At 57.2% G+C, this 24,954-nt stretch overlaps 2 protein-coding genes across 5 annotated transcripts; one reads left to right on the top strand and one right to left on the bottom strand.

Moving 5' to 3' along the window:
• Nucleotides 1-4,216: 4,216 nt before the first annotated feature.
• On the top strand, nucleotides 4,217-12,928 carry LOC308050287 (tumor necrosis factor receptor superfamily member 10A-like). 2 transcript variants are annotated; one of them, XM_080360320.1, is made up of 10 exons: nucleotides 4,217-4,405; nucleotides 7,965-8,088; nucleotides 8,674-8,802; nucleotides 9,394-9,508; nucleotides 9,595-9,686; nucleotides 9,780-9,875; nucleotides 9,993-10,033; nucleotides 10,490-10,630; nucleotides 11,040-11,118; nucleotides 11,254-12,928. In XM_080360320.1, exons 1-10 carry the CDS (start codon nucleotides 4,343-4,345, stop codon nucleotides 11,541-11,543), a joined length of 1,170 nt encoding a protein of 389 aa, XP_080216446.1. In that variant the 5' UTR covers nucleotides 4,217-4,342; the 3' UTR covers nucleotides 11,544-12,928. The 2 variants fall into 2 exon arrangements, with proteins under 2 accessions (XP_080216446.1, XP_080216445.1); XM_080360319.1 differs by having other exon boundaries at nucleotides 11,037-11,118.
• Nucleotides 12,929-14,844: 1,916 nt separating this feature from the next.
• On the bottom strand, nucleotides 14,845-24,733 carry RHOBTB2 (Rho related BTB domain containing 2; the record flags this gene model as incomplete). 3 transcript variants are annotated; one of them, XM_080360288.1, is made up of 10 exons in its annotated part: nucleotides 14,845-15,083; nucleotides 15,160-15,265; nucleotides 15,770-15,858; nucleotides 15,939-16,089; nucleotides 16,165-16,283; nucleotides 17,239-18,266; nucleotides 18,370-18,555; nucleotides 18,657-18,760; nucleotides 18,909-19,110; nucleotides 24,675-24,733. In XM_080360288.1, 10 exons carry the CDS (start codon nucleotides 24,731-24,733, stop codon nucleotides 14,845-14,847), a joined length of 2,283 nt encoding a protein of 760 aa, XP_080216414.1. The 3 variants fall into 3 exon arrangements, with proteins under 3 accessions (XP_080216414.1, XP_080216415.1, XP_080216413.1); XM_080360289.1 differs by lacking the exon at nucleotides 24,675-24,733 and adding an exon at nucleotides 23,514-23,545; XM_080360287.1 differs by lacking the exon at nucleotides 24,675-24,733 and adding an exon at nucleotides 22,176-22,456.
• Nucleotides 24,734-24,954: the final 221 nt, after the last annotated feature.

The raw sequence follows: 24,954 nt of genomic DNA, 5'->3' as shown, positions 1-24,954 counted from the left end.
AAGCTCAACGCTACTCAAAAAAGGGGGAGGCAAACGTCACTTAAGCAGAGCTGCCAAATTCTGGGTATTTCCATATTGTTGCGCTCACCGTATGTGATACTTCTTGTTTCTCGCAGAGCAGGGAGGAATCAAACTGTGTCTGAGGTCTCAGTGCTGGGGTGCCCTGTCCCTCAGGGGTTAATCAGCCCTTGGGCTTGGACTTTCCAGCGTTCTGGGAAGGTTTGTTTTGCTCTCTGGCGTGTGTGCTGTGATTCCACAGGCTGAGTCAGACCCAAACCCTGTAGCTGCTGTGATGAACTGCTCTGTTCCTCCCGGGTTTCTCCAGAAATCAGGGTGAATTCAGCCAGTCCTCAGAGATACAGGGCATGGAGCTGGTTTCAACTTGTGGTTTTATTAGTTGTTTTCTTGGCTGAGCTGTGTCGGAGCCCATTCGGTCTGTGGTGCACCCATGTGAGACTGATCGGAGCCACAGGTGGCTGCTGGTTTCGTTTTCATTGAGGTTATTTCACGTTTATTGTTAAAGTCAGCCCTTAGCACAGCCCTGCTGGCTTGCAGTATCTTGGCAAGCATTGCCATTGGTAAATCAGAGCCAGCAAAGGTCCATTCACAGAGTTTGGTGACACCAGCTTGGCTCTTTTCCCTTGGCCAGACCACGATGCTGCAGGGAAGGAAGCGGCTCTCAGAGCAGCCTTTACACAGCCCGCTCCGTGTTTTAAATCCGGAGATGACTCAGCAGAGCCAAGAGTCTATTTTATCTTTTCCCAAGCTTTCTGTGTCAAGCTGAACTTTTATATTCCTCCTTTTCAGTGCTGGCCCCAAAATAACGTCACCTTCTAACTGCGAAAACGTTTGTACCTGAGGACTTGTGATCTCTGGGAACTCTTCTGCCAAAAACCAGCCCGGCTCTTCCCTTCTAAGGAGGACACGTTTTGGCCACGGTCAGCAAAGCAAACGCTGTGTCCAGGAAGCCAAACAGCGGCAGCTGACCGTGAGTCTTGTTCAAAGGAGCCGCGCGGGGCTCTGTTTATACACCTGAGAAAATCGGCCTTGAATTTGTGGCACCAGAGGCTGTTACATGGGGGATGTCACATGTTTGGCAATAACAAGACCCAAGTGACACTGATCCCTGCAGGATCCTGCCACATGAGAAACTTCTTCCTGGAAATTCAGCTGTGGAAAAAACGGTGCTAAAAGGTAGAAATTAAAATATATATTGGCTGAAGAACGTATCCATGTGCTTTGGGAAATTTGAGGAAAAGATTCAAGGCATCCTCAGTGTATAACCCCCAAAGTCAATTTTAAAGTTGCTTTTCCAGCTGTGCAAGGAGATAAAACAGCAGCAGCTCGGTCCTTTCATGGAATCTCAGGGCTTAGCGTGTGGCTGGGGCTAGCATGGTCCTGCTGGGCAGTGGTTTGGCAGGAGGCGGCTCTGCTGCGGTGCAGTGGGGAATTGAGCTCTGTCCTCATGAAGTTCACAGCCTCGAATGCCCACAAACCTTTTTTCTCCGTCATCTAAAGAGGAACTTGGCATTAATGAGACAAATAATTTGTTTTAGCCGGAATGGGGAAGGTCAGAATTATTGGGTGGCTTCGGATCACTCCCAGGCACAAAAACAAATGAGAGGCAGCAAAAAGCTGAATGCAAAACTCAATGCTAATGTTCAAAAATAAAATATATACATATATATGTATATATACTTATATATATATAGGCTCGTATGCAATCACCTCCCTGGGGTGTGCTAAGGATCCCAGTGAAAATCAAGATGCTCTGGGTGGGGAGATTAGAGCCTCCTTTACTCCCTGAGCTCTTTGAAAGATGGACAATGAATAAACAGATGCCGCCTTAGACACAAATATTTCAAAGGTCTGAACTGTCGTGCGAGGTTAACCACAAACTGTGGCCGATAAGCCCAGGCTTCCCCCGCTGGCCGTTTATTACTGCTGTCCTCTGTGGGTGATTTGGGCTCTGATCGAGATCCGTTCCTTCTTAAACCCTCACACGTGGTTTATTTTCCACTTGCAACACAGCTGAGGAAGCAGGGAGGCAATTGGTACCCCAGAACTACAGTGGGTCCACTCAATGTGCTTAATTTACCCCTAATGTGTCTGTTGCGGTGTCCCCGGCTCCTGGGGGGCTCCTGGTTGAGGGGGATGAGCGGCCGCGGGCGATAAGGATGGGGCGCCTGTCCCGGGGTGATAAACACACCCTCCTCTCGCCCGTGACCAGAGCCTGCCCTGCAAATCAGCCTTAAATGGAAATGCCGGCACGGCTGGGGTGGAAATTCTTGCTCGGTGGATGAATGATGGATCTGTTGGGGTGTCGCAGCCCCCAGGATGGGCTGGGGAGAGGAGGAGCATTGCCAACCGCATCGCCGACCTCGCTCTGTAGCTTAAATACCCGCGGGCCAGACACAAAGAGGTCCTTGTTTTGTGTGCAAAAACATTATCTCTGTGGTTTGTCAGCGCAGATAGCTCTGTTAGTCTGATTTTATAAATGGGGAGATGAAGACAGATGGAGAAGGTGCCATGAGTTCATAACAAGTGTGTGGCAGGAGGAGGAGGATGGTGTCTCGGGGTTGGCCTCCCACTACTGAGATATGGCCAAAAATTAAAGGAAGGGACCCTCCCAACCCAAACCATTCTACAAGGGCCCAGCATAAACTATGAGGCAAACTGGGAAGCTCTACTTCTGCTCCCCTTGCCCCACGTCCAGCCTCCTCCTGTTTGAGTTCACGCACAACAGTTCCCTAAATGGCATCAGGTTGGGTTTTTGGTCCTTCCCAGAAGGAATTTGCAGAATATGCAAATGAACCAGCGTTTCTTGTGTCCTAACTGAAAAATTTATTGTTCTCTAAGGACCCAAATGACTTCAGCTGTAGCAACGGGTATCTAGAGCACAGAACACATGGTTTTGGTTAAACAAAAGGCCCTGCATACTTTTGGGGCTTGTAATAGAAGCACCCACCCAGGAAACTAGTGGGAATTCTTCTTCTCCTTTAAATCACACTTGAATTTAATTATTTTGAGCATGGACAAGCCCTGACTTCTGCAGGGAGAAAAACAGATTTCCACTGCGCAGCATGGCAGGGCGCACAAGTGTGGTCACCAAAGACGCTTCCCAAATATTCACATTTTGAGCAGGTTCGCTTGGCTCCACTGATCCCATCGGATGTGAAGTCTCTTGCTGCCTTCCTCTGCATCCTGGGGCTGATGATGATGCTGGTGAGATGGGCACCAGCCCCTTGGCACCCACATTTTTCATGTGCTGATCTCTGTACCTGGTGAGCAGCTTCTTCTCCTTGTGACCATCTTATCTTCCTGAGTTTTGTAAACCGTTTTCATGCCCTCACGCTTGGAAAAGCGTCAGCTCCTCCTCAGTTGCTCACCCTTGATGAGTCACGGAGGGTGAGGCATTTGTGGCGGAAGGAGAGGCAGAACCTGCTTGAAGCTTTGAATCTGCTTTGATCCGGTGTTGAATCCGCTACCACAGACCAGGATTAGTTAGTTCAGAGTTCAGGGCTAGGAAGGGTTAACAAGTCACCATGTTTCCGCACCTCGGTTTTGTTTTATACAAGTCATTTTTCTTACACACCAGCCACATAACCTGACCATAGAAGAGCTGGTTGTGTAACGGCAGAAAGTCCAAAGGTTTAACTTATTTTAATTTTTTTGCCCTTTCAGCTCCCCCCCCAAAAAAAAGACCAAACAACAAACCCGAGGTGGAATTTCCCCGCTTTCCAGCTCAGCGGCGTGACGCTGAGTGTTTTGCAAGACAGGCGAGCGTTTCAGCAGAACTGTGCCGTGTCTTTGCACCTTGCGTACCAACCGGGGCATATTTCTGCAACGCCCTTTTCCTTGGAAAAATCAAAAACTTGTGGCTTTGCTCCCTTGAGGCAGCGGCCGCGTGATGGGGAAAAAATGTAAGAACACCCGGAGAGAAACATTCGTGGTGGCCCAACTTTGAGCCCAATTTTGGCACGGGAAAATAAGCTGCGCTTAAAAGTGCGAGCTCAGCTTCTCCGCTTTGCCGGGCTGTTACCAAACCCTGCTGTGGTTTTTCGGTGGTGGCAGAAGCACCAAGAGGTTTGGTAAAAAATCCTGTCCCGGGCCACCCCCCCCTGCTCCTCCTCCTCCTCTTCTTCCTCCCGCGCCCCGCCCGCGGGTTATAAGTGCCGCGGCTCCGCCTCTCCATCCATTACTCCATTCACCGTGCTCGGAGCTGGGTGTTTCGGGGTGACCAAACCGTGCCCGGGTCTGGACCGAGGGGTGCCCGGTGGCCTGTGTCCCCCTGCGCCGTCCCCGCCGCCGCCGCGCTCCACGCCGCTCCCCCCCGCGCAAGATGCGCCGGGCGCTGCGCGGCTCGTTCCCCCGGCGCTGCCTCCCGCTGCTGCTGCTGCTCACGGTGCGTGGGGTCGGGTAGCGATCGTGGGGAACCCGCGGGGGGGATTGGGGACCCCTATGGGGGCTGCCCGGTGGTGTCGCGACATGCCCGGGCTTGCCGCGGAGTGCGAGTGAATGGGTCGGCCGGAGTATGAATGGGGAGCGCCCCTGGGTGTCGGAGCTGGGGGCTTACCTGGGGGAGAGCAGGGGATTGGGGGGGTCTTCTTTACTGGAGGTTATGGGAGGGGGATTAGGGGGTGGGGGTTTATATTGGTAAGAGGTTTTAGGGGGAAGCTGTGGCTGTAGTGGGGCTCACCTGGTCCAGGGGTTGTGGGGGGCTCACCTGCTCCAGGGGATGTGGCGGGGCTGAGTCTATAGGGGCTTTCAAGGCACAGGGGCTATAGGGTGAGCTGAGGCTATTGTGGGGCTCACCTGGGCAGGTGTGGGCTGGAGGGGCTCACCTGGGTGGGTTGGCAGGACATGGGGGGCTGTGTGGGGCTGGGGCCATGGGGCAGGGGCTGGGTTGGGTGTAGGACGAGGGTCAGAGAGAATTCGGGGTCAACGTGGGGCTGGGGCTCACCCCATGGCGCTGCCCACGCCAGAGGGGATTTCCGCTCCCTCGGCTTCCAAAGTCATGGTTGCCGTTTGGTGCTGGGATCTCGTGACGATGCCAAGGCCGCGCGGGGTGTTCGAACGCATCGGGATGGGCTGTGGGCAGCTCCGGGCTGCCCGCTGCAGGAATGCTGCCCCGCCAGCGTGCCCGAAAGCTGCGCAAACCCTTGACACCGCTGGCTTTTAGGGCAGCAAATCCTCCCTGCGCATATCATATTTCTTCACGGATTGGGCGTTGCTATAGAGCTCGGAAATACCTGAAGTCTTATCTCACCTGAAGTCAGTGGGATCCTGCCCTGAGTTTTATTCAATGGATCCTGCCTGGAGTTTTATCCTGGGATCCTGGCCTGGGTTTTATCCGGGAACACGTGCAATCCCTGCCACCACGAGCGAGCGGAGCCACGGCCCTGGGGACACGTGGTGGCCGCTCCTGCGCTGGAATTGCGGTCGCTGTGAAATCAGCAGTGCCCACAGCAGGTTTTAAAAGAGCGTCAACTTCTCATCCAGTTCCTTCCCTATATTTTTAACGAGAGTTTATTTAGATAAAATCAAGCCTTACTAAACCCACTACGTACAGGCACATCCTTAACAGCCTCTATTTTTTTAACTTTGCAATAAAATAGAAGGGGAGGGGGAATTGCTCAGGTCTGCTGATGCCTCACGTAATAATCGTACGATGTGGCAGCAGTTCCTTCCTCGGCTCACCAGCGCTTGTTGCCTCATGCTTGGACCTTGGCCACAGGCTGCTGAGGAGCAGGAATGCCGATGGATCTCTGGTTTGGGGAGCTCAAAATTCATCTGCAGAAAATCCTGGTGGGGGGAAACCCCTGTGCTCATCAGACCTGTGCCCTTGGATTGTCAGATGTTTGCTTGGCATCACTTTTATCCCTGGTCCTTAACACTCTTGAGTAAGAGCCTTTCTTGCTGCAATCAAGGGCTTTTAATTAGTGCTTCATGGGTGTTCATCCATGGTCAGGAGTTCAGGGAGGGGTCTGTCCTCTGCTGTCCAAAGCCTTCCTTGTGATCACTTCAGGAGGAAAACAAATTGGGGATGGAAGAAGGGAAAGTTCAAAGCTCAACACTTCCCAGAGCTTTTATTTTCCAGACCTGATCACCCAGATGGAAGAACTTTTTTAGTTAATGAAGGTATTGAGGATTCCTGTGCCTGGTAATTCCTCTGCCTTGAGGCAACGGTGCTTGCTTGGGATGTTTACTGAGGGTGAAAACTGCTCTTGAGTAACTTAGGACTTGCCTGGAGTCAAAGCTGGATCACAGCTTTTCCCTGTGCTTTTTGAGACTGATAGTCAGGGATGGCAGCTCTCCCTGCCCAGGGCTCTGCACTTGAACTGCACTTGCTGGGGCCGGTGGTGTGGGCTGATAACCTTATCGTGCACTTGTGCAAGCTCTGCTAAGTTGTTGTTTCATGAAAAGCAATGAGATTCTGCTCCTAAGGGGCCTTTCCAAACAGGAGATAACGCTGTGGTGTTGCTCTGATCACCTTTGCAGCCTTGGCAGAGTTTGAATGGGGAAAGAAAACTTTGTTCTTCCGTGCGAATAGTTGGAATGAGTTGTCCGGTCGCACTCCCTGAAATCCTTCAACACCAGAGTGGGTAAAGCCCTGAGAGCTGGGAGGGAAGAGCCAAACTTATCTCCTAAACTGGCTAGAAAAGCACTTTATAAACTTGTAAACCCTCCCAGCTGGAGCAAGAAGCAATGGGAGACGTGGAGCCAGAAGCTGTTGGAGGATTTGATCCCTCCAAGGCAGGGTCTGGAGATGGTCCCAGCGCTTGGGGAGGTTTTGCCCTGGTGATGGGGGGGGATTTGCTCTCTCCATGACCTGGCTGGTCTCAGCCATGTTGTTTATGGGTCTGCGTCACCCTCTGCAGCCTCGTGACTATCGGACCTGCTGCAGTTTCACCATTCACACCCTTCCTTGTACAGGCGCGGGAAGTGTGCGGGGAGGAGAAGGCGGGGATTGGCTCTGCGGATGGCCAGGCAGGCTCAGGACATGGTGGGACAGCTCGCGTCTCTATTGTTTCAGCCTTTCAAGGCAGCTTCTGACTCACAGGAGAAATATTTGCCTTAAGAGGCAGGTTTTAGGCTCTGCGTGTGGGAGGGGAAGGACAAAGTGCCTCTGCCAGACTGCGCAGAACACAGCGTGGCCAGGCATCGTCCTTCCCTCTAACGCAGGGCTGGAGGTAGAAGCAGGTTTATATCCATTTATGTCCAATTTTATCCATTTGTATCCACGGAGCAGCTGTGTCTTGTGCTGGCTGAGATGCCAAGGGCATGTGGTACCCAAATACCCCCAAAACCCTGATGGGCCGAGTGGCCATTCCCATCGAGCATCGTCCCCCCGCAGCTGGAGCGACGCAGCCGGTACAGAGAGCTGAGCCAGCGGAAAGGTGTGGAGTGAACTGGCAGAATCTGGGCCGTTCGCTTAGCGATCCGCAGCAAGATAATGGGAATAACGCGGAAACGCCGGAGGTCGTGCTGTCCCCCGGGAGCCCGGAGCAGCCCGGGTGTTTCTGTGGGCACCCGAGCCACGTAGCAGCCTTGACATGGGGCCAGTTTCCTCCCCACAAACGCCCTCCCGGTTCCTCTTCCCTGCCCTTCCATTCTCTGCAGTGCTGTTGGTTCACATGCTCAGAAATTGGGGAAGGAAAGGGGACCTGATGTTATCCTCAGGAAGCGTTAGCGAGCTGTTACCATTCTGATAACCTGGCACGTGGGGAATCCCTCTGCAAACCGTCTCCTTAGGCTTTGCCAAGGAAAGAAACCACTCTGGTACAGGGGAATTGACATTCTCCTGCATCAAGGGGAGGTTTGACCACTGGGTCCAGTGGCTCTGAGCTGCTCTCCCACTTCATCTGGACACACTGGGCAGAGCGGCCCTTGCCCATCTTTCTTCCCTTGCCTCACGGACTCGGGGTGTTTTTTAACTCAGGTTTTTCTATATTTTTTAACAGGAGTTTGCTCTGGGAACTGCTGCAGCACCAGTGAATAGGAGGGATCTCTCAGATCCAAGCATGGGAAGGAAAGACTTTTACCAAGTCCAAGACAGTGGTCGCTATTGCAAGATGTGCCCCGCAGGTAAGATGGTCCCAAATGTTGCCCCACCTCACTGTGTTCCTACCTGCAGAGCTGGCATGTCAGAGAATCATTTTGGTTGGAAAATCTCCTTGAGATCATAGAGACCACCCATTCCGCCACCCCTGGCACTGTCCCACGTCCCTGAGAACCTCATCTCTGTGTCTGTTCAGCCCCTTCAGGAATGGTGACTCCAGCACTGTCCCATGTCCCTGAGAACCTCATCTCTGTGTCTGTTCAGCCCCTCCAGGGATGGTGACTCCAGCACTGCCCTGGGCAGCCTGTTCCAATGCCCCACAGCCCTTTGGGGAAGAAATGGTTCCCCAGATCCAACCTCAGCCTCCCCTGGCGCAACTTGAGGCTGTTTCCTTGTGTCCTTGCAAGCAGGCAGTGGGAGCTCTGGCTCTCCCTTGCTCTGCTGTCCCAAGATGTAAGGACTCTTTATGGGAATATTCCTTTCGATGGTTCCTGATTTGGCTGTTAACTTGCACTGAGAGCAGAATCAAGTCCCTTTCTGCAAAGACACCTCTGTCCTGTGCTGTCTGTTCACAGAGACACCCTTTCTTTCTCCTCCATACCTTCTTGCAGGCACCTACGTTGCAGAACACTGCGTAGAGCCCAATGGCACCAGCAAGTGTTCGCCGTGTAACAAGAGTGAATACATCGAATATCCGAATGGGTTTCACAGGTGCCTTGGCTGCCAGACCTGTAGGGAAGGTATGAGCTGGTGTGAATGAGGGCGATGCTGGGTTCAGCTGAGTCTGGGATAAGGAAGGAATTGTTGCCCCTGAGGGTGGTGAGAGCCTGGCCCAGGTTGGCCAGAGAGGTGGTGAATGAACCATCATCTCTGGAGACATCCCAGGCCAGGCTGGATGGGGCTCTGAGCAACCTGAGCTGGTGAAGATGTCCCTGCTCATGGCAGGGATGGCACTAAATGACCTATAAAGGTCCCTTCTAAACCAAACTATTCTGTAATTCTGTGAATTGGTGTAATGGCTTGTGCCAGACCTACATCTCCATTCAATGCAGCATCCCTTGTGCAAAGCTTGGACACGAGACCTCCACCCAGCAAGGACCAGGAGGACTGAGCTCACAGCAGCATCGTAGGCTGCTGGTAGAGCATTGATGCTTTTGGGCATGTTGAGGTCTGAGGCAGGACAGGGTAAGGCTGATACTCCGCAGCAGAGAGTGACTTGGTCTGCCCCAGGCTTGTGGGTCAGCTCGTGGTCGTTAGCCACTTTAAGGAAGGAAGGGGGCGGAGGAGCGCGGCGGGGCTGGGGTTAGAGCCACCTCTCCTCTCACCCGCAGACCAGGTGGAGCTGAGTCCCTGCCGAGCCGACCGCAACACCCAATGTGCCTGCAAGCCCGGCACCTTCTGCTCCCCGGACCATTCCTGTGAGATGTGCCAGAAGTGCCGGCCCCGGTGAGCTGGGTGAAGCTGCGGGTCCTGCTGGGGTCTGTGCTGGGAACCCCCAGATGCTGAACATGCCCCGTCTCCCTCTTTTTCAGATGTCCCAAGGGCGAGGTGGAGCTGGCTCCCTGCACCCCGCACAGTGACCGCCAGTGTGGTCCCCCCACCGGCACCTCCTCCGGCTTATCCAGTAAGCGAGGGGTGCTGGACTAGGGGGGACAAGACGGGAGATGCTGCTGAGACCAAGAGCAGCTCCCCACACAACCTGTTTTATCCACTCTAGGTGGCTCGATTGCGATCATCTCCTTACTGGTGGTATTTGGGGTTGCGATTTTGTTGTTCATTTTCTACTGCATGTGCCACTGCCGCCGTTCCTCAGGTGAGCACAGGGTTTGGGGGTTCCCCAGAGCGCTTGCCCTGGCCAGGGGGGGCTCTGGGTGGGAAGAGGGTCCTGGCTGGGGGCAAGAGGGATCACAGTATGATTTTAATCTTCCAGGAGACGGCAGAGACCTGAGCGGGAAGTCGTGCAGCGTCGTGGTGAGTTGCTGGGATGGTACCCCACAAACAAAGCCCCCCCTTATACCCTCTGCTCCCCACTTTGCAGCTCCTGGAGAGGCTGGAGGAGCTGGGGGATGAGTCTCATCCCTATAGGGATGTGGGAGAGCTGGGCTGAGCAGAGGAGTGGAAGATTCTGCTGCCGTAGATATGAGGAAGGAATTGTTGCCCCTGAGGGTGGTGAGAGCCTGGCCCAGGTTGCCCAGAGAGGTGGTGGATGAACCATCCCTGGAGACATCCCAGGCCAGGCTGGACGGGGCTCTGAGCAACCTGAGCTGGTGAAGGTGTCCCTGCTCATGGCAGGGGTGGCACTAAATGACCTAAAAAGGTCCGCCAAACCCAGACTTTTCTATGACTCGGTGATCCCTGACGGGCTGGTGTGAGCCCTGTGCTCCTGATACCATCTGACTGTTGCTTTGTGCTTCTCTCCTGCCACAGGGCTACCTGGTGCGGCAGCTGCCGTGTAGCCAGAGGGGTGGCCTGGGGACACAGGACAACATCCACAATGAGGAGGTCTCCCGGGATCGGCTGCTTGACCTGAATTCGGGTTCAGTGACACCCAGAGCCCCTGAGCTGGAGGTACATGAGTGTGTCCCTGTGCTCCATCGCGCTCGGCTGAGGGCTCATCCTTTCCTCTGCCTTCCCCAAGCTCATCATCAGCCTGGGAAACTTGCAGGGCTGGACCACAAGTTCTGTGCAGAGACAGCGGGGGGTTCTCTTCTCCTTGTTCTGGGTTCAGAACTGCAAAATCCGCTTGTCGTGGTTCTCTGCAGATGTGATGCTGATGCTGAGCAGACAGCTCTTCTCTCTCTGGCCAGGACCCACAAGGCCAAAGCTTGGAAACGATGGGTGTCCCGGGAGGGTGTGGGGATCTCCTGCCCCAACAGCCCCAGAGGGAGAGGGTCCTCAACCCCCCCATTAATGGAGTTTGGGGACAATGCTTGTGCCAGGGCTTGGAGGGGGCTATAGGACACTGTCTTTCCAGGAGGCGATGCCAAGGACCTCGTATACCGATGTGAAACCCAGGAGGAAACTGGTTCCAGTGCAAGAAGAAGACCCTGTTAACCGTAAGTGTAGGGGTGCAGAGGATGTGCTGAAGTGGGGTGAGCCTCCAGGATGAGCTTTTTGGGCCAAAATCCTTTCTGATAGTTCCGCCCATGCTCTACCCTGTTCTCTGAGCTTTTTCCCTTCCCTCCCTCTAGTTTTGCGACGCTCTTTTTACATCTTTGCCGAAAACGTGGTCTGGAAAGACTGGAAAAGATACGGCCGAGCCCTTGATCTGCTGGAGAATGAAATTGCCTTCGCGATGAATGAGCCGTTCACGCAGGAGCCCTTTTACCAGATGCTCAACACGTGGCAGAACAAACAGGGGATAAACGCGTCTGTGAACACGCTGCTGGAGACGCTGCATGAGATCAACCTCAGTGGGACTGCAGAGGACATCGCCTCCAAACTGGTCCAGAAGGGGTTGTTCCAATACGAAGCGAGCTGAGGAGCGGGGCAGGCCCTGCGTGTCTTTACTTCAAACTGAAGTTGTGAATACTTGAGGAAGAAAACTTGATTTTTATCTTTAAATAAGTATTCTCTTTTTTCGAAGCCATTGTACAGTTAAGCTGAACCCGGGGGACTTGATCCTCTCATTGAACAACAAACCTCATGGTTCTCTCAGCCAAAACTACAGGCTCCCATATTGGTGCTTGCTGAGGAAATCCAAGCTGCTATCTCGATTCACTGGACCAGTGCAAAGAGCCTAAAACTATTTTGAAAGCTGCCTCTGGGACCGTGTCGCACGGAAGCACTGGTACTATATGGATGTCTTCAGGGTCGGTGCAGAGAAGGCATTCCCATGGTTTTTAACTGGATCATCCTTTTCTTGAGAGGTTCCTGGCATCACGCAATGGCTTCTGCTTGTAGAACATCTCTTCCGCTGGCCAGCAAGCTCCGTACTGTGCGCTCGGTGGACAAGCATTAACTGGGTTCTTGGGTTACTTTCTCCAAGCTGTTGACTTTTTACAAAGGGCATGTAGTGATGGGGCAAGAGGTGATGTCTTTAAACTGAAAGTGGGGAGATTTAGGTTAGATCTAAGGAAGAAATTCTTCACCATGAGGGTGGGGAGGCCCTGGAACAGGTTTTCCACGGATGCGGCACCCACAGCTTCTCTGGGAGTGTTCAAAGCCAGGCTGGATGGGGCTTTGAGTACCCTGGTCTGGTGGAAGGTGTCTGTGGGGACAGTTTGTTCGCTCTGTGATCACTGGGGTTGCCTAAGGAAAGGGTCAGTGCAAGGAGCGAGGATGGAGACCGTGGGCAGCAAACTATCGGTGTGCAGAAACCTTCTCCATGTCTTCGATCAACTCACTTCGTGCCCATTCCCTTGGCCACGGGGGTGGCTTTGCTGTCTCCAGCACAGAGAGGTGAATGCACTGAGGTCCAAGCATCACCGTGAGTACCCACCATCCACCCCCCAGCTGGCTGGGTCACTCCTCAGACACTTTGCCCCTTGTTGTGGCACTTACATGTAGCTCAGGGACAGCTTGGCTGGAAAAACTCCTGCATTACTTGAGCCGGGCACATCCTGCCCCCCCAGCACAGCACAGCACAGCACAGCCCGCCAGGACCGTCCCAGGATGGTGGGAGCACAAGGGGCATCACCAGCAATGCACCCATCCCTCCGCCCCTTAAAAAAATCCCATCGACGAAACACGAAGTTTGTATTTATGTATTTATTTAGTAACTGTAAATGTGTACATAACTTAAAACCTAATATAAAAATAGTAGTGTTTGGTTTTTTTATTATGCATGGTTGTGTGTTTTTTATACAGAGCTCTGGGCCAGCCAGCTTGTACATTACTCTTTATGAAGTAAGAATAAACTTTTAAAAAAGCCTCCTGATTTCTCATCTTGTTTGTTTGTTCTGCCATGGCCTCTTTTAGCTTTTGGGCACGGAAGGAGCTGGACCAGATGCTCAGCAGCTGCTCCGCGTGGCATCAGCGCTGTGTCACCCCCAGAGATGCTGCTGTGGGGAACAAGCCCAACCTGGGCTCTGCCTTTTCCCCTGTGCTGAGTCCTCATGAATCGCCTGTAAAAGTCTGAGGCTGAAATTCAATCCCTTGACCCAGGACCCCGGGGCCAAGCGATGCTGCTGAGCCCGTGACGAAGCTGATGCTGCCAGGGGGACCGCGGTGCCCCCCGCTCTGTGTGTTGCAATAGCCGCGTTGCAAATCCGTGTGATGCTTAGTGAGACAAGGGCTCTGCTTGCCCCCAAAACCCCCTTTGGAGCTGCCTGCCAGCCTTTGCGCTGCAAGGGGTTTATCCATAACGCAGGTCATTTCTTAGGGTGTGGGGTAAGTGCTTGGTAACCAGCTGGGAGGATTCGTGCCCCAGGTCCCATCCTGGGCAGCCCATTTTGCCTCCCAAACATGCAAACCCAGGCAGGGAGCTCCCACCGAGCCCGGCACACGCAGGATTTAGCGCCGGGACACGGAGAGTTGGAGTCCTGGCCTGGGGAAGGCAAATGAGATTATTCAAAGCGGAAAGAAACTCATCGTCCTACCTGCTCGCTGGTGCTGCAAAGTGTGAGAACACTGTGTGTAAGCTCGCTGGAGCTGCCACCTCGCTCCTGCATCCGGGGATGAGCGTGTGGAAGCAGTGACTCTCTGTGCGGTGCTGGGAAGAGGAGCGATGCGGAGCTGAGGGGACACCGCTGGGGGCATCCCTGCCCGGATCAGCCCTCCGCGCTCGCTCCAGCAGCAGCCTCTTGGCCAGGGAGGGGCTCAGAGGACCTTTTTCCCCTTCCCGGAGCTGAGATTTGGGTCCCACAAAGCCCCTGTGGCCACGGTGCTGTCTCCTGGGTTCATGCACCTACAAGGACGCGGGTGGGACGTGCAAAGTTAGTCCGATGGCAAAGCCACGTCTCTGTACCGTTGTTTTTGATGGCTGGATCCTGCGGTGCGTCTCCTCTGTCCCTGTCCATGGCGGGGGGGTGCAGGTGTCACCCCAAGCCGGGTGCAAGGCGGCCCCGTGTCCTCCCAAACACACAGGGACCACGCTGGGCTTTTAAAATAACCATTTATTACAGTGGAGCCTTCCGGGCTAAAATCCCAAGCCGGGGGGCCTGGGGTTGGTTTCTGGGGTGGCACGTTGGGAGTGGGGGTGGATTTGGGGTTCTTTTGGTTTTTTTGCATTAAGTTTTCTTTCTTTTTTAAAAAAAAACAAGGTGAAAAGTTAAAGGGGGGCAAGGAGCGAGCTCCCGTCCCCTCCTGCTCCCCCAATTAGGGGAGACCCCGCTTGTGAGCAGAAGGAGGGATGCTGCAGTGCCTGGTGGCATTTGGGGACCAGGGTCCCCTGCAAGTCGAAGGGGGTGACAAGACCCCCACAGCGGCTCCGGCTGCCCAGGGTGGCAAGATGCCATTGGATTAAAAAACCCAACAAACAAACCATATTGTGCAGCTTCTGGTTACAAATTAGAATGGAATTGGGATGGGTTTCTTCTTCTTCTTCTTCATGCTGCTGATGTCCCAAACAAAAGCTGAAAATGAAAGCACAACACAGCCCTCGTGCTCCTGTAAACATGAGTTTCTCCTGCTGCTCGGGCTCTGCCGGTCCTGGCAGCGCGGCCGGGGCGAGCAGGGCTCGGGGGACGCGTCCCTCTGCAGGGACAGGTCCCTGCGACCACCGTGTCCTCCGGGGCTTCTGGTGATGGCATCAGCGCCGCGGCTGGGACAGGTCATCCCGCCCTTCCTCCTCCTCCTCCTCCCCGTCTCCTCCCAGGGATACTGGAGCCAAGGACGGGCTCTCAAACCACAGCCGAGGAGGAGGACGAGGAGGAGGAAGAGGAGGCTGTGGCTGCTGACGATGAAGGCGAGGAGGAAGGGGAGGAGGAGGCGTTCCAGAACAGCCACCGCTTCTTGGGCTGCCGTTTGAGGTGGAGGTAGTCTTCCTTCTCCCGCTCCTTCTTGGCCCGCTGGTAGTGATCCTCCTCCTTCAGGTACCACACCGGCGGCCAGCGATGCTTCTCGAAGTATTCCTGGTTCTCTGTGGGGACACGGGGGGTGAGGGCAGCGCCGGGACCACCAGGACCCCCCGTCACCCCGTCCCGGTCCCCGCTCACCTCCCGACATGGCCTTCATGTCCCGGGGGAACTTGCGGCAGACGTTGTTGTAGTTGGTGCAGATGTGGTGGAGGCACCAGTCGGCCAACTGGTAGGCGCAGTGGAACTGGAAGAGAAGGAATCGGGATGCAGGAGGGATTGTAGAGTAGAATAATGGGATCATTTTGGTTGGAAGAGACCCTCAAGATCGAGGCCATCTGTCAACCCACCCCTGGCACTGCCCCACGTCCTGAGAACCTCATGTCTGTCTGTCCAACCCTGCAGGGATGGTGACTCCAGCACTGCCCTGGGCAGCCTGTTCCAATGCCCCACAGCCCTTTGGGGAAGAAATTGTTCCCCAGATCCAACCTCAACCTCCTCTGGCACAACCTGAGGACATTTCCTTGTGTCCCTGTCTCCCCTCAGCCTCCTGTTCTCCAGGCTGAGCCCCCCATGTATGTCCCTCAGTCCCTCCTCAGAGCGTTTCACCCTATTCCATCACAGACACCCAAGACCAGACCTGGTTGTCCCCTCTGTCAGGACAGCATCACCCCCCAGCACTAACAGACCCCTCAGCATCTCACCCCATCCCAACCCCACCTGCACGGGGTCCTGTCCCACCATGTCCTACCTGAGCCAGTTCCAGGAACACGAGCACATCCCCATCGATGTCCACCATCATCTGCGCCGCCTCCATCAGACCGGTGACCGTGTACTGCTCTGTGGGGGGGGACACAGAGTTACGGGGTCACCGTGAGATGGGGTGACATTGGGGACGAGGCGGGGACACCTCAACTCACCAGTGAGAGCCACCAGGTGCGGCAGGCAGAGGCGGTTGGCGAGGATGATGAGCTTCATGTCGTCCAGGTCGGGGCTGGAGCTGAACTGCCCGGTGTACAGATACTCCAGCACCGCCCGCATGCAGCTCTTGCTGGTGTAAGGAAGTGCCACCTGCGAGACACACACTGGCTGTCACCCCACGGCCGTCCCCAGCTGTCCCCACACCCTCCCGGGGTCCCTCCTCACCTCGTTGGTGGAGCTCTCCACGAAGGGGCCGCCGAACATCGCGGCCATCCAGTCGCAGCTGGAGATGAGCAGGGGCTTGTGGGCACTGATAGCACCGTCATCCAGCACGAAGGTGACATCTGGGGACAAGCAGAGGGATGCTACCGGGACCGCCCCCGTCACCCAGGGCTCAGCCACCCCCTGCCACAAACCATCTCACAGAGGGAAGGCGACACAGCCTGGAATATCCTATAATTTATCTAAAGATCTCTTATTTCTTTCCCCAGCATCCTCCACCTGCTCAGGGAAGGACTGTGGTTGGGCTCCAGCTCTTCCAAGGGGTTTTCCCAAGAAACACTACAAACTGTTTGAACAAAAATGGGGAAAAACCCAGGAAACTAATGTCTCGCCCAAGCTTGAGTCCTTGGGAGAGCTGGGAAGGACAACAGCGATCTCCACCCTGGGAGCAGGGCCAGCACACATCTGTCCCCTGACAGTGACAGTTTGGCCGCATCAAGGTCCATCCTCGTGAAACAAACTCAGCCGGAGGGAGGGTGGGACAGTCACACCCCCCCGGACATCACGGTCCAAGCTGGTGGCACGTGATGCTGGCAGAGAGACGGGGTCAGGGAAGTCCCACATCGCTCCTCGTAAATCAGATGGTGCTGTGACACAATCTGGAGACCCGGGAGGGAAGGAAGTCGCCTTTGCTGCTCTCCCGTAAATAAACAGAGCTGTCGGGAGGGCAGGGGGGTGGAAACCTTGGGGAAGAGCCAGCGTGTTTATGCTTTTTGGGAAAAAAAGCTATAAAAATCCCAGAAGTGCAAAGTGTGACCAAAAACCCCAGTGAAGGCAAACGAGCACCTCTGACCTCAGTACAGCCAGAGCTCCGAGCCCCCCATCCATGTGGCACAGCCTCCCCAAAAGGAGAGGGACGATCCTTCCCCTTGGGCTGGAGTCATCATAGAATGATTTTGGTTGGAAAAGCCCCTCAGGCTCATGGAGTCCAACCATTACACTGCCCCATGTCCCCAAGAACCTCATCTCCAACCCCTCCAGGGACGGTGACTCCACCACTGCCCCGGGCAGCCGTACCCGAGAAAGTCCCCTTGGCCAGGCATTCCTTCACCCGGTTGGTCCTCCGGACGTGGAAGGCTTTGGTGATCTCCTGGTTCATGAACGCCTCGTTGTTGAGGATGTTGGCCACCATCATGCGCAGGTCGAACACCTCCAGCAGCTCCGCGATGTGAGCGATGTGCATGAGGTCCCGCTCGTTCTCATCCAGCTCCCCGGTGTATAGGTACTTCAGCACGGCCCGGAAAGGTCCCGGCTGGATGGAAGCATCCATCTTCACCACCACCATCAGCTTGGACTTGTAGGTCAGCGGATCTTCCGCCATCTCCTCCTGGATGCTGGTGAACGCCCGGCTCCAAGAGGAGAGGTCCCGTCCCCGCCGCAGCCCGCGCTCCCCGTTCTCATAGCGGTTGCCCCGCAGGATCCCGTCACTGGTGGAGGCTCTAAGGCACGGTTTGCGCTGGCCGGATCCGTTCTCCTCGGTGCTCTCGCAGATATCAAAACTCGCGGCTCGGAGGAGAAAATCCCGCCCGTGGTGCCTCTCCTCTTGGTGCAGCATCCGCTCGGCGGCCGCGGTGACGGCCGCCCCGCCAAAGCCGTGCCCCACGGCGCTCTGCTGGTCCCCCTCGCTCAGGTCCATGAGGAACAGGTCGTAAAATTTGGAGGAGGAGGTGGAGAGGTAGATCTTGTGTGCGTAGATTTTGATCTTCTCTTGCAGCACCAGGATGACGTCCGCGCACAGCGGGTCCTCCAAGAGGTGGGCTGGGCGCTCCTCGTTGTTGGAAGGGGGGTCCGGGACGATGATGATGGGTGGAGGGGGCTTGGGGGGCAGGAAGGGGGCTTGGAGCAGGGGCCGCTGGACGTTGCGGAGGTGGGATTTCCAGAACTGCAGGTGACGGCGGGAGATGAGGGCGGCGCGGATGGCGTTGTCGAAGACGTCCTTGATGCCAAACTGGGCCACCACGCTCGTCTCATAATAGGGGATCCCCAGCTCCTTGGCCACCTCTCTCCCCTTCTCCGGGGGAAGGATCTCGTTAGGTTTGATTGGCCTGAAAAAGAGGGGAGATAATGAAGAAACCTTTTCAGATACACAGTAAAGAGAAAGCACTGGGCAAGCAGGGACATCTCCAGGGTACCAGGGACTCATCCCACCTGGCCAAGGGGCGCCGTGCCCGGTTGACGGCCTCCAGGTCGGCGTAGCGCAGGTCGAGCTGGCAGCCCACCAGGATGACGGGCGCGCGGGGACAGAAGTGCTTGATCTCCGGGTACCACATGGTCTTCACGTGGTGCAGGGAGTTGGGGTTAGCGATGGAGAAGCACAAAACCACGACGTCGGACCTGTGAGGAGAGAGGAGGGTCGAGGTCCAGCTTGGCGATGGAGCTTTGGCATCGCCCTCCCTCCCTGCCCAGGGCAGCACGAGGCTCTGCCTCCCCCGTACCTGCCATAGGCGAAGCGCCTGTCCTTGTGGTGGTCACCAAAGGTGTCCCAGAGCCGCAAGGACACGCTAACATCATCTACCACGTCCCGGGAGCGCTCCAGCACCTGCGGGAACAGAAACACCATCCAGCTCCTGAGTCTTCAAACCCTGCAAGGGCGACGCTGTCTCCATCGCATGCATGGAGGAATAATTCACAATTTCCCCACTGTGAGCACACAACTCCATCTCCTGTGGGTTCCCAGCAGCCCGTACCTCCTGGCAGACGCGGTACTGGTCGATGGCCCACACCGTGGGCACGTGGGTGGCGAGGAGCTGGTACTGGGTCAGCGTGGCGTTGCAGGCGCGGGCACAGATGAGCCGGGTCTTACCCACCGCGTTGTCCCCGACCACGACGCACTTGATAGTTTCTACGTTTGGCCTCTCATAATCCATGTCAGAATCCATTAATTGGGACCTGCCGGGGGAAGGAGGGGTCAGCAAATACAGCCGGGACGAGCCGGGCGGGCTGTGTGTGGATGGGGTGGATGCCGAGGGGGATGAAGCAAGAAGATGATGCTGATGCTCACAGGTGGAGCCGCCAGACTCCGGCAGCACAGGGAGCTCTGCAGCGAGCGGCAGCCCCGGCGCAGGCAGCAAGTACAGGCAGCTGCCTGCGCTCCCCGCCAGTCCCCTTTAAAATTTAATGTTCCCGTGGCAGCGTGCGTTGCTCTGCCGCGCGTCAGACACATGCCCTGCGTTAGATCCGAGCCTCCTCCCTCCTCGTCTCTCCGGCCCTGGCTCATGCTTGTTCATGTGAGATGAGGCTTTCTATTTTTTTCCTCTTTTCCCCTCCTCCTTTCCCCTTTCTCCCTCTCCAGCGTTTGCAAACGAAGCTTCCAGATCCACCCGAGCGAGCGCACACCAGGGCACTGCCAGCTTCTCCGCCTGCCCGTCTTGGGTTTGCGCCCCATTTCCCACCCCATTCCTGGGGGTGATATTTTATTTGCTCCCAGCTAAGGAGACGAAGCTCGTTACTCTTCCAGGAGGCTCAGCAGCCAGCAGGTTTTGGAAGGCTCCAGCATCACCGGCTGCCCAGGACCAGGCAGGACCCAAACCCTCCCGAGAGGGAGGTTGGTGCTCTGGGTGCTGCGATGCTGATGCAAAGCGCCCCTATCCTGCAAGGACGTGTGCCCAGGTTTACCACCCTTTGCCTATTTAGAGCCCCAGAGTCTAAATCAGCCAGAATTAACTCATCCCAGCGTTAAGCCAGGGATTTATGAGATTTCCAACTGGAGGAGATTGAGTGAAGGGGAGAAGGACAAAAAAAAATCCACAACAAAACACATCGCAATTGCTCTGAACTTCCCAAAGCCACCGATCTCTTCCCCCTTGTCACCTGCTCCCAGCACCGGCCTCCGAGCTGCTATAATAAACCACCAGCGCAAAAGGCTCAGTGAGCTAAAATATCCGGTAACGATGGCAACCGAGCCCTGCACACGGGGACCAGGGACGCAGGTCCCGAAACGAGCAGCCTGGCAAGGACTTCCCAATGTTAGCACCTCCCTCCCGTGCGCAGGCTCTCCCAGCACACCTGCCTACACCAGCCCGGCGCATTCGGCACGTGAAAGGGCTCGGGACCGGGCAGGATTGTGCCACAAGCCCTGTGGGCAAGCGTAGGCAAAGGCAAGTGGCACGAATCCAGGTCGCTTTGGGTGCCAGCGCTTCGACATCGGCTGGTCCCAAAGCAAAACTTCTCTGAGTAGTTGTCACCGTATACCACGTCCCCTCCATCCCTTGGGATGCGGGGAATGCTGCCTGCTGAGGGCATTGCAAACCAGGGATAGCAACCGCCTTGGGCTCTGCACGCCGAAAAGGAGTCATGGCAGGTTGTTTCCCTCCCCGTTAGCGCCTGGAAATTCGTTTCCATCTCACACATCCCCCTCTGTCACCGTCCCTGGTCCCTTTGCTCCTCCCAGGGCTCAGCTTTGCTCGGTAGGGCCAGGAGATCTCCAAGCGGGGGGTGTTGGTGCTCAGGGAGCTTCGCTGCGGTTATTTTTAGGGCCAGCCACGCTCCCCAGTCATTCAGCCGGTGGGGGGGAAGGCACATGGAGATGACAACTGTGGTTGGCAGTTTGGATGCTTGCCCCGCATCCAGCCGAGCACTGGGGACTTGGGAGCCTGCTCCGTGAGTCCGGTGCCCCGAGGGAATTAAGGGATAAATGCAAACGGGATCAGAGCCTGCGATGAGGGAAGGAAGAGGGGGACAGCAGCGGGCACAAAATAAGGGCTCTGAATAAAGCAGAAGTGTGTTGGGGGAACTCCAGCGGCCCCGCGGGGGTGGCTCGCAGCTCCCCACCCACAAGGCATCACCCTGCGAGGGGGCTGAGCCTCTTTGCAGGGACAATTTCAGTAGCACCCCCTCTCCACCTTCCTCACCACCACCTCTCTCCCAGGGACAGCTCCAAAACCCATTGGGGAACAAGAAATAACCTGAGACATCGCAGAATCCCCAGCAAAAGCCCTTCCCTGGGGAGCAGGGCTGCTCCAGCCAGCAGCCCCACTGGCTCTGCTCTCTCTGCCCATTGCAACCCCCCACCCAAAAGAAAGGCACCCAATTCACGCACCCCTTCCCCAGGAGAACCCCAAAATTGCTCCTTCCAGGCCGCCCAGCCCGTGGTTGCCAAGGCAACTGCACCATCACCCCGGGAGCCGTCGCTTAGCAACTCCCAGGCTAAAAATCCTCCATCCCGCACCTCGCCAGGGGAGGAGAACCCCCAAACCGGGGGGAAACCGCCTCAAAACCAGCAGCGAGGCGCAAAAATAACGTGGCACCTCCCGAGACCCTCCCGGCTGCTTTGGGCTGGGGGGTGAGATGATCCCGGGGGGGGTCCGGGGAGGCAGCTGGGGCTGTGCAGGCCGCGGCGGGGGGGTGCGGGAGCGGGGCCCCGAGCCGGGCTGCAGCGCGGCCGGGCCCGGCACCGGCACCGGGGGAAGCGGCACCGGGTGCGGGGCTTTGCAAAGGGGCCGGAGGGGCTCGGAGTACCCGAATGGGGGGTGCGATATATAGCAAAGGGGCTGGGGAGCACCAGAACCGGGTGCGGGGCTTTGCAAAGGGGCCGGGGGTGCTCGGAGCTCCTGAATGGGGTGCAAAGCATCGCAAGGGGGCTGGGGAGCACCGGGAGCGGGTGCAGGGCTTTGCACAGAGACCAGGGGTGCTCGGAGCACCCGGATCGGGGGTGCAAGGCATCGCAAAGAAGCTGGGGAGCACCTAGGCCGGGTGTAAGGGGCTTTGCAAAGGGACCGGGGGTGCAGTTTGCACTGGAGCCGGGTGCGGGACACGGCTCGGGGGTGCTCGGAGCGGCCGGGCCGGAGGTGCGGGACATCGCAAAGCGGCTGCGGATGCATCGCGAAGGGGCCGGGCCCTCGCTGTCCCCTCGCTGTCCCCTGCTCCGGGAAACGGGCCGGGCGGCGGGGCAGGATGCGCGGAGGCGGAGCGAGGCGCGGAAGGAGCGTGTGTGTGGGGGGGTCCCCGGTACTTACACCAACACAGACGAAGCGGCGGCTCCCAGGGGCCGGGGCCGGGCTCGCCCCTCCGGACATGGCCACGGCGCAGGTTGCGCGGCTCGGCTTTGCGCGCTTGGGCGCCGCGGTGCGCGGCTCAGGGCCTGGGGCGCAGGGGCCCATCCCGGCACCTTGGCCGTTCCGATCTCCGCATCCGCGGCCCGTTGCGCTGCGTTGCGCGGAGCCCTGCGCGCTGGCCGGGGCTGCGCGGAGCCCTGCGCGGAGCGGCGCGCTGCAGTCGGGGCCGCCCCGCCTTTCATTCACAAAAAACAAGCGGCCTCGCCGAGGCCCCACCTCCGCGCCCCCCCCCGCCACCGTACATTGGTTGAGAGAGACCGGGGGGGGTACCCGGGATGGGGGGGAACCGGGATGGGGGCGGGCAGAGGGGCCGGGGCGCCTCGGTCCCCATCCTGCCGCGCATGGGACCCCCATCCTGCCCTTAACCCTGCCCCGGGGGGGGCTCCATCCTGCCCCTAACCCTCCCCTGCATGGGACCCCCTCTTTGCCCCTGACCCCCGCCCCCTGCCCTCCATCATCTGCTGCATCCCACCCTCGTCTTCCTGCTCCATCTCACCTCCACCCTCCCCCTGCATCCGACCCTCCCCGCTCTCCTTTTCCCCCCCACCTCACTCCTGCACTCTCTGCCTGCCCCCTCCTCTGGTCACCTCTCCCCCTCCCCTGGTTTCACGGGGGTGGCACAGGGCTGGACCCTGAGCCGCGTGTGGTGCTGCCAGGCAAACAGCCCGGCTGAGGCTGGGGCCGTGGTGGGGGAGACCCCTCCGTGCAGCTGCTCACAAGCCCCAGGACCCCCTTGCACGGCTGGTTCTGGGGGCGCAGCTGCCCCATCCATCCACACTCTCCAAGCACAGGCCACACTCTGCGGTTCTGCCTTTGAACCCCAGTGCTCCTCACAGCCCCCTCCTCACCACACAGCCCCCCCAGGGCTGCCCCCCCAGCCCTGCCACCCTAGGGCATAAAAAACTCAGAGTCATCTTTGCAGCGCAGCTGCCGGGAAAGGCGTCCGGTGCGCCGGCCGCGCTGCTCTGACCCCGTATATCCGCATCATGTGATGCTTCGCCATCCTCTCCCAAGGCTTTCAGCTGCCTTTCTCCCCCCCCCGCATCGCCTCCACCGAGCCACGCTAAGCTCGGCCCCCCCTGCTCGCTTTCTGCTCAGATCAGGCCGGCCGGCAGCCCGCGGCGCAGCCGGCACTGATGCAACACCGCGTCAGCCGGCGTCAAAACCGCTCGCCGCACCTCAGCATTGCAGCCCCAACAACCACCCAGCGCAGCCCCCCATCCCAGCCCCCCGCCTCACCTAACTCGCAGGACGGGGATCTCTCTCTCCATAGTAGAAGGAGATGGAGGTGCTTATTTTGGGGAAGGGGGAGCCCTTTGGCTTTCGAGCTGGGCATAGGCAGCTCCCGGTGCTGCCTCTGTGCCCACACCAGCACCGTGAGCCAGCAGCGAAGCTCTGGGCTTCACGGCAAAGCTATTTATTCCCCTGCAACGGGAGCTGCGAGCAGGCGAGCTGCAGCTTTCAGCTTTCTTCTTCTTGGAGTGGGTCACGGGGAAGGAACACGTAAAGCTTGTTTGCCAGCCGCATGATTTGGCTTATTTGCTCTCTTGTAGCAGGTGCTTAATTGTGGCATAAAAGAGTTCCTGGCAGCTTTCTGGGCAGCCGAATTCCCGCCTGCCCCCCTCCCTGCCAGGCAAAACAAAAGCACGATTGTCGCTTGCAGTCGAAACACTCGGGCTGCGGCGCTTGCACGGGCCCCTTTACCAGGAGGAGAGAACCGGGCATGGGAAGGGGCTCAGGAACATCTGCAGAGCGTGGGGCAGCTACTCACAGCCCCTCTCCTCCGTGGGAGGAGAAACAAGAGTCTCAGCCGACTCACATCCCATTGCTCCCCAGTGAGCCCACGCTGGGGCACGGGACAGATGCCCACCGCATGGTATGGTTGCCCGTGGCATGGTATGGTTGCCCAGGGCATGGCATGGCTACAAAGCAATAATTACCATCCCTCATTAAAAGGCTGTTCACTCCCTGCTCCCGTGTCTCTCTCTGATTTAAGCCTCTTGAACTGCTCCCATTTGCCCGGCTCCGTACTCACCCTCGCTCCCAAGCAAAGAGCTCCAAACCCCAGGGCTGAAAGCTGGGAGTTAAACCCGGGAGCTCACACCACTGGCAACAAGCACCCATTTTCACCTCTTAGCATCCTCCACGTCCCCCTCCCCAGCAAGGAACGAAGGAGCTCTCCAGTTATCAGAGGCAGGAGTGGACATTGCTCCGGCTGTGCCCTTCCCTGTAAACTTTATGACTCTCTAGAGTTTAATGCTGGAGCTCTGCCCTAAACCCTGCGGTGATTTTCTGTCTTATCCATGGGGAACAGAGCCGTGGCAGTGGTGCGTGTCGGAAGGGAGCAAAGAGCAAAGTCCCCGTGGAAAGTGGCGGAGGAGAGGCGCTGGGGATACTCACAGGCTGTGTGCCATGGCGGTCATCTTCCCGGCGGCGCTGCCTTTCCCCGGGGTTTCCATCTCTTGCTCTTGGCAGATGCTGGAAGGAGAGGGCAGAAGGACTCTGTGAAAACACCCCCAGACGTGGGCTCCCCCCTGCTGTCCTGCATGGTGTCACCCCGCTACCCTGGGGACAGAGAGCCCTTGGGAAGGCAAGTCCTGTACGGCCACTCAGGCTGGCCACAAAGTGGCCCCCGGAGCTCACCCCCTGCTCCAAGTACCTTACCCTTGGGTTTTGGAGA

This window comes from Nesoenas mayeri (assembly GCF_963082525.1).
Source record: "Nesoenas mayeri genome assembly, chromosome: 27".
NCBI lineage: Eukaryota > Metazoa > Chordata > Aves > Columbiformes > Columbidae > Nesoenas > Nesoenas mayeri.
This window is presented reverse-complemented; position numbering and strand designations above follow the sequence as displayed.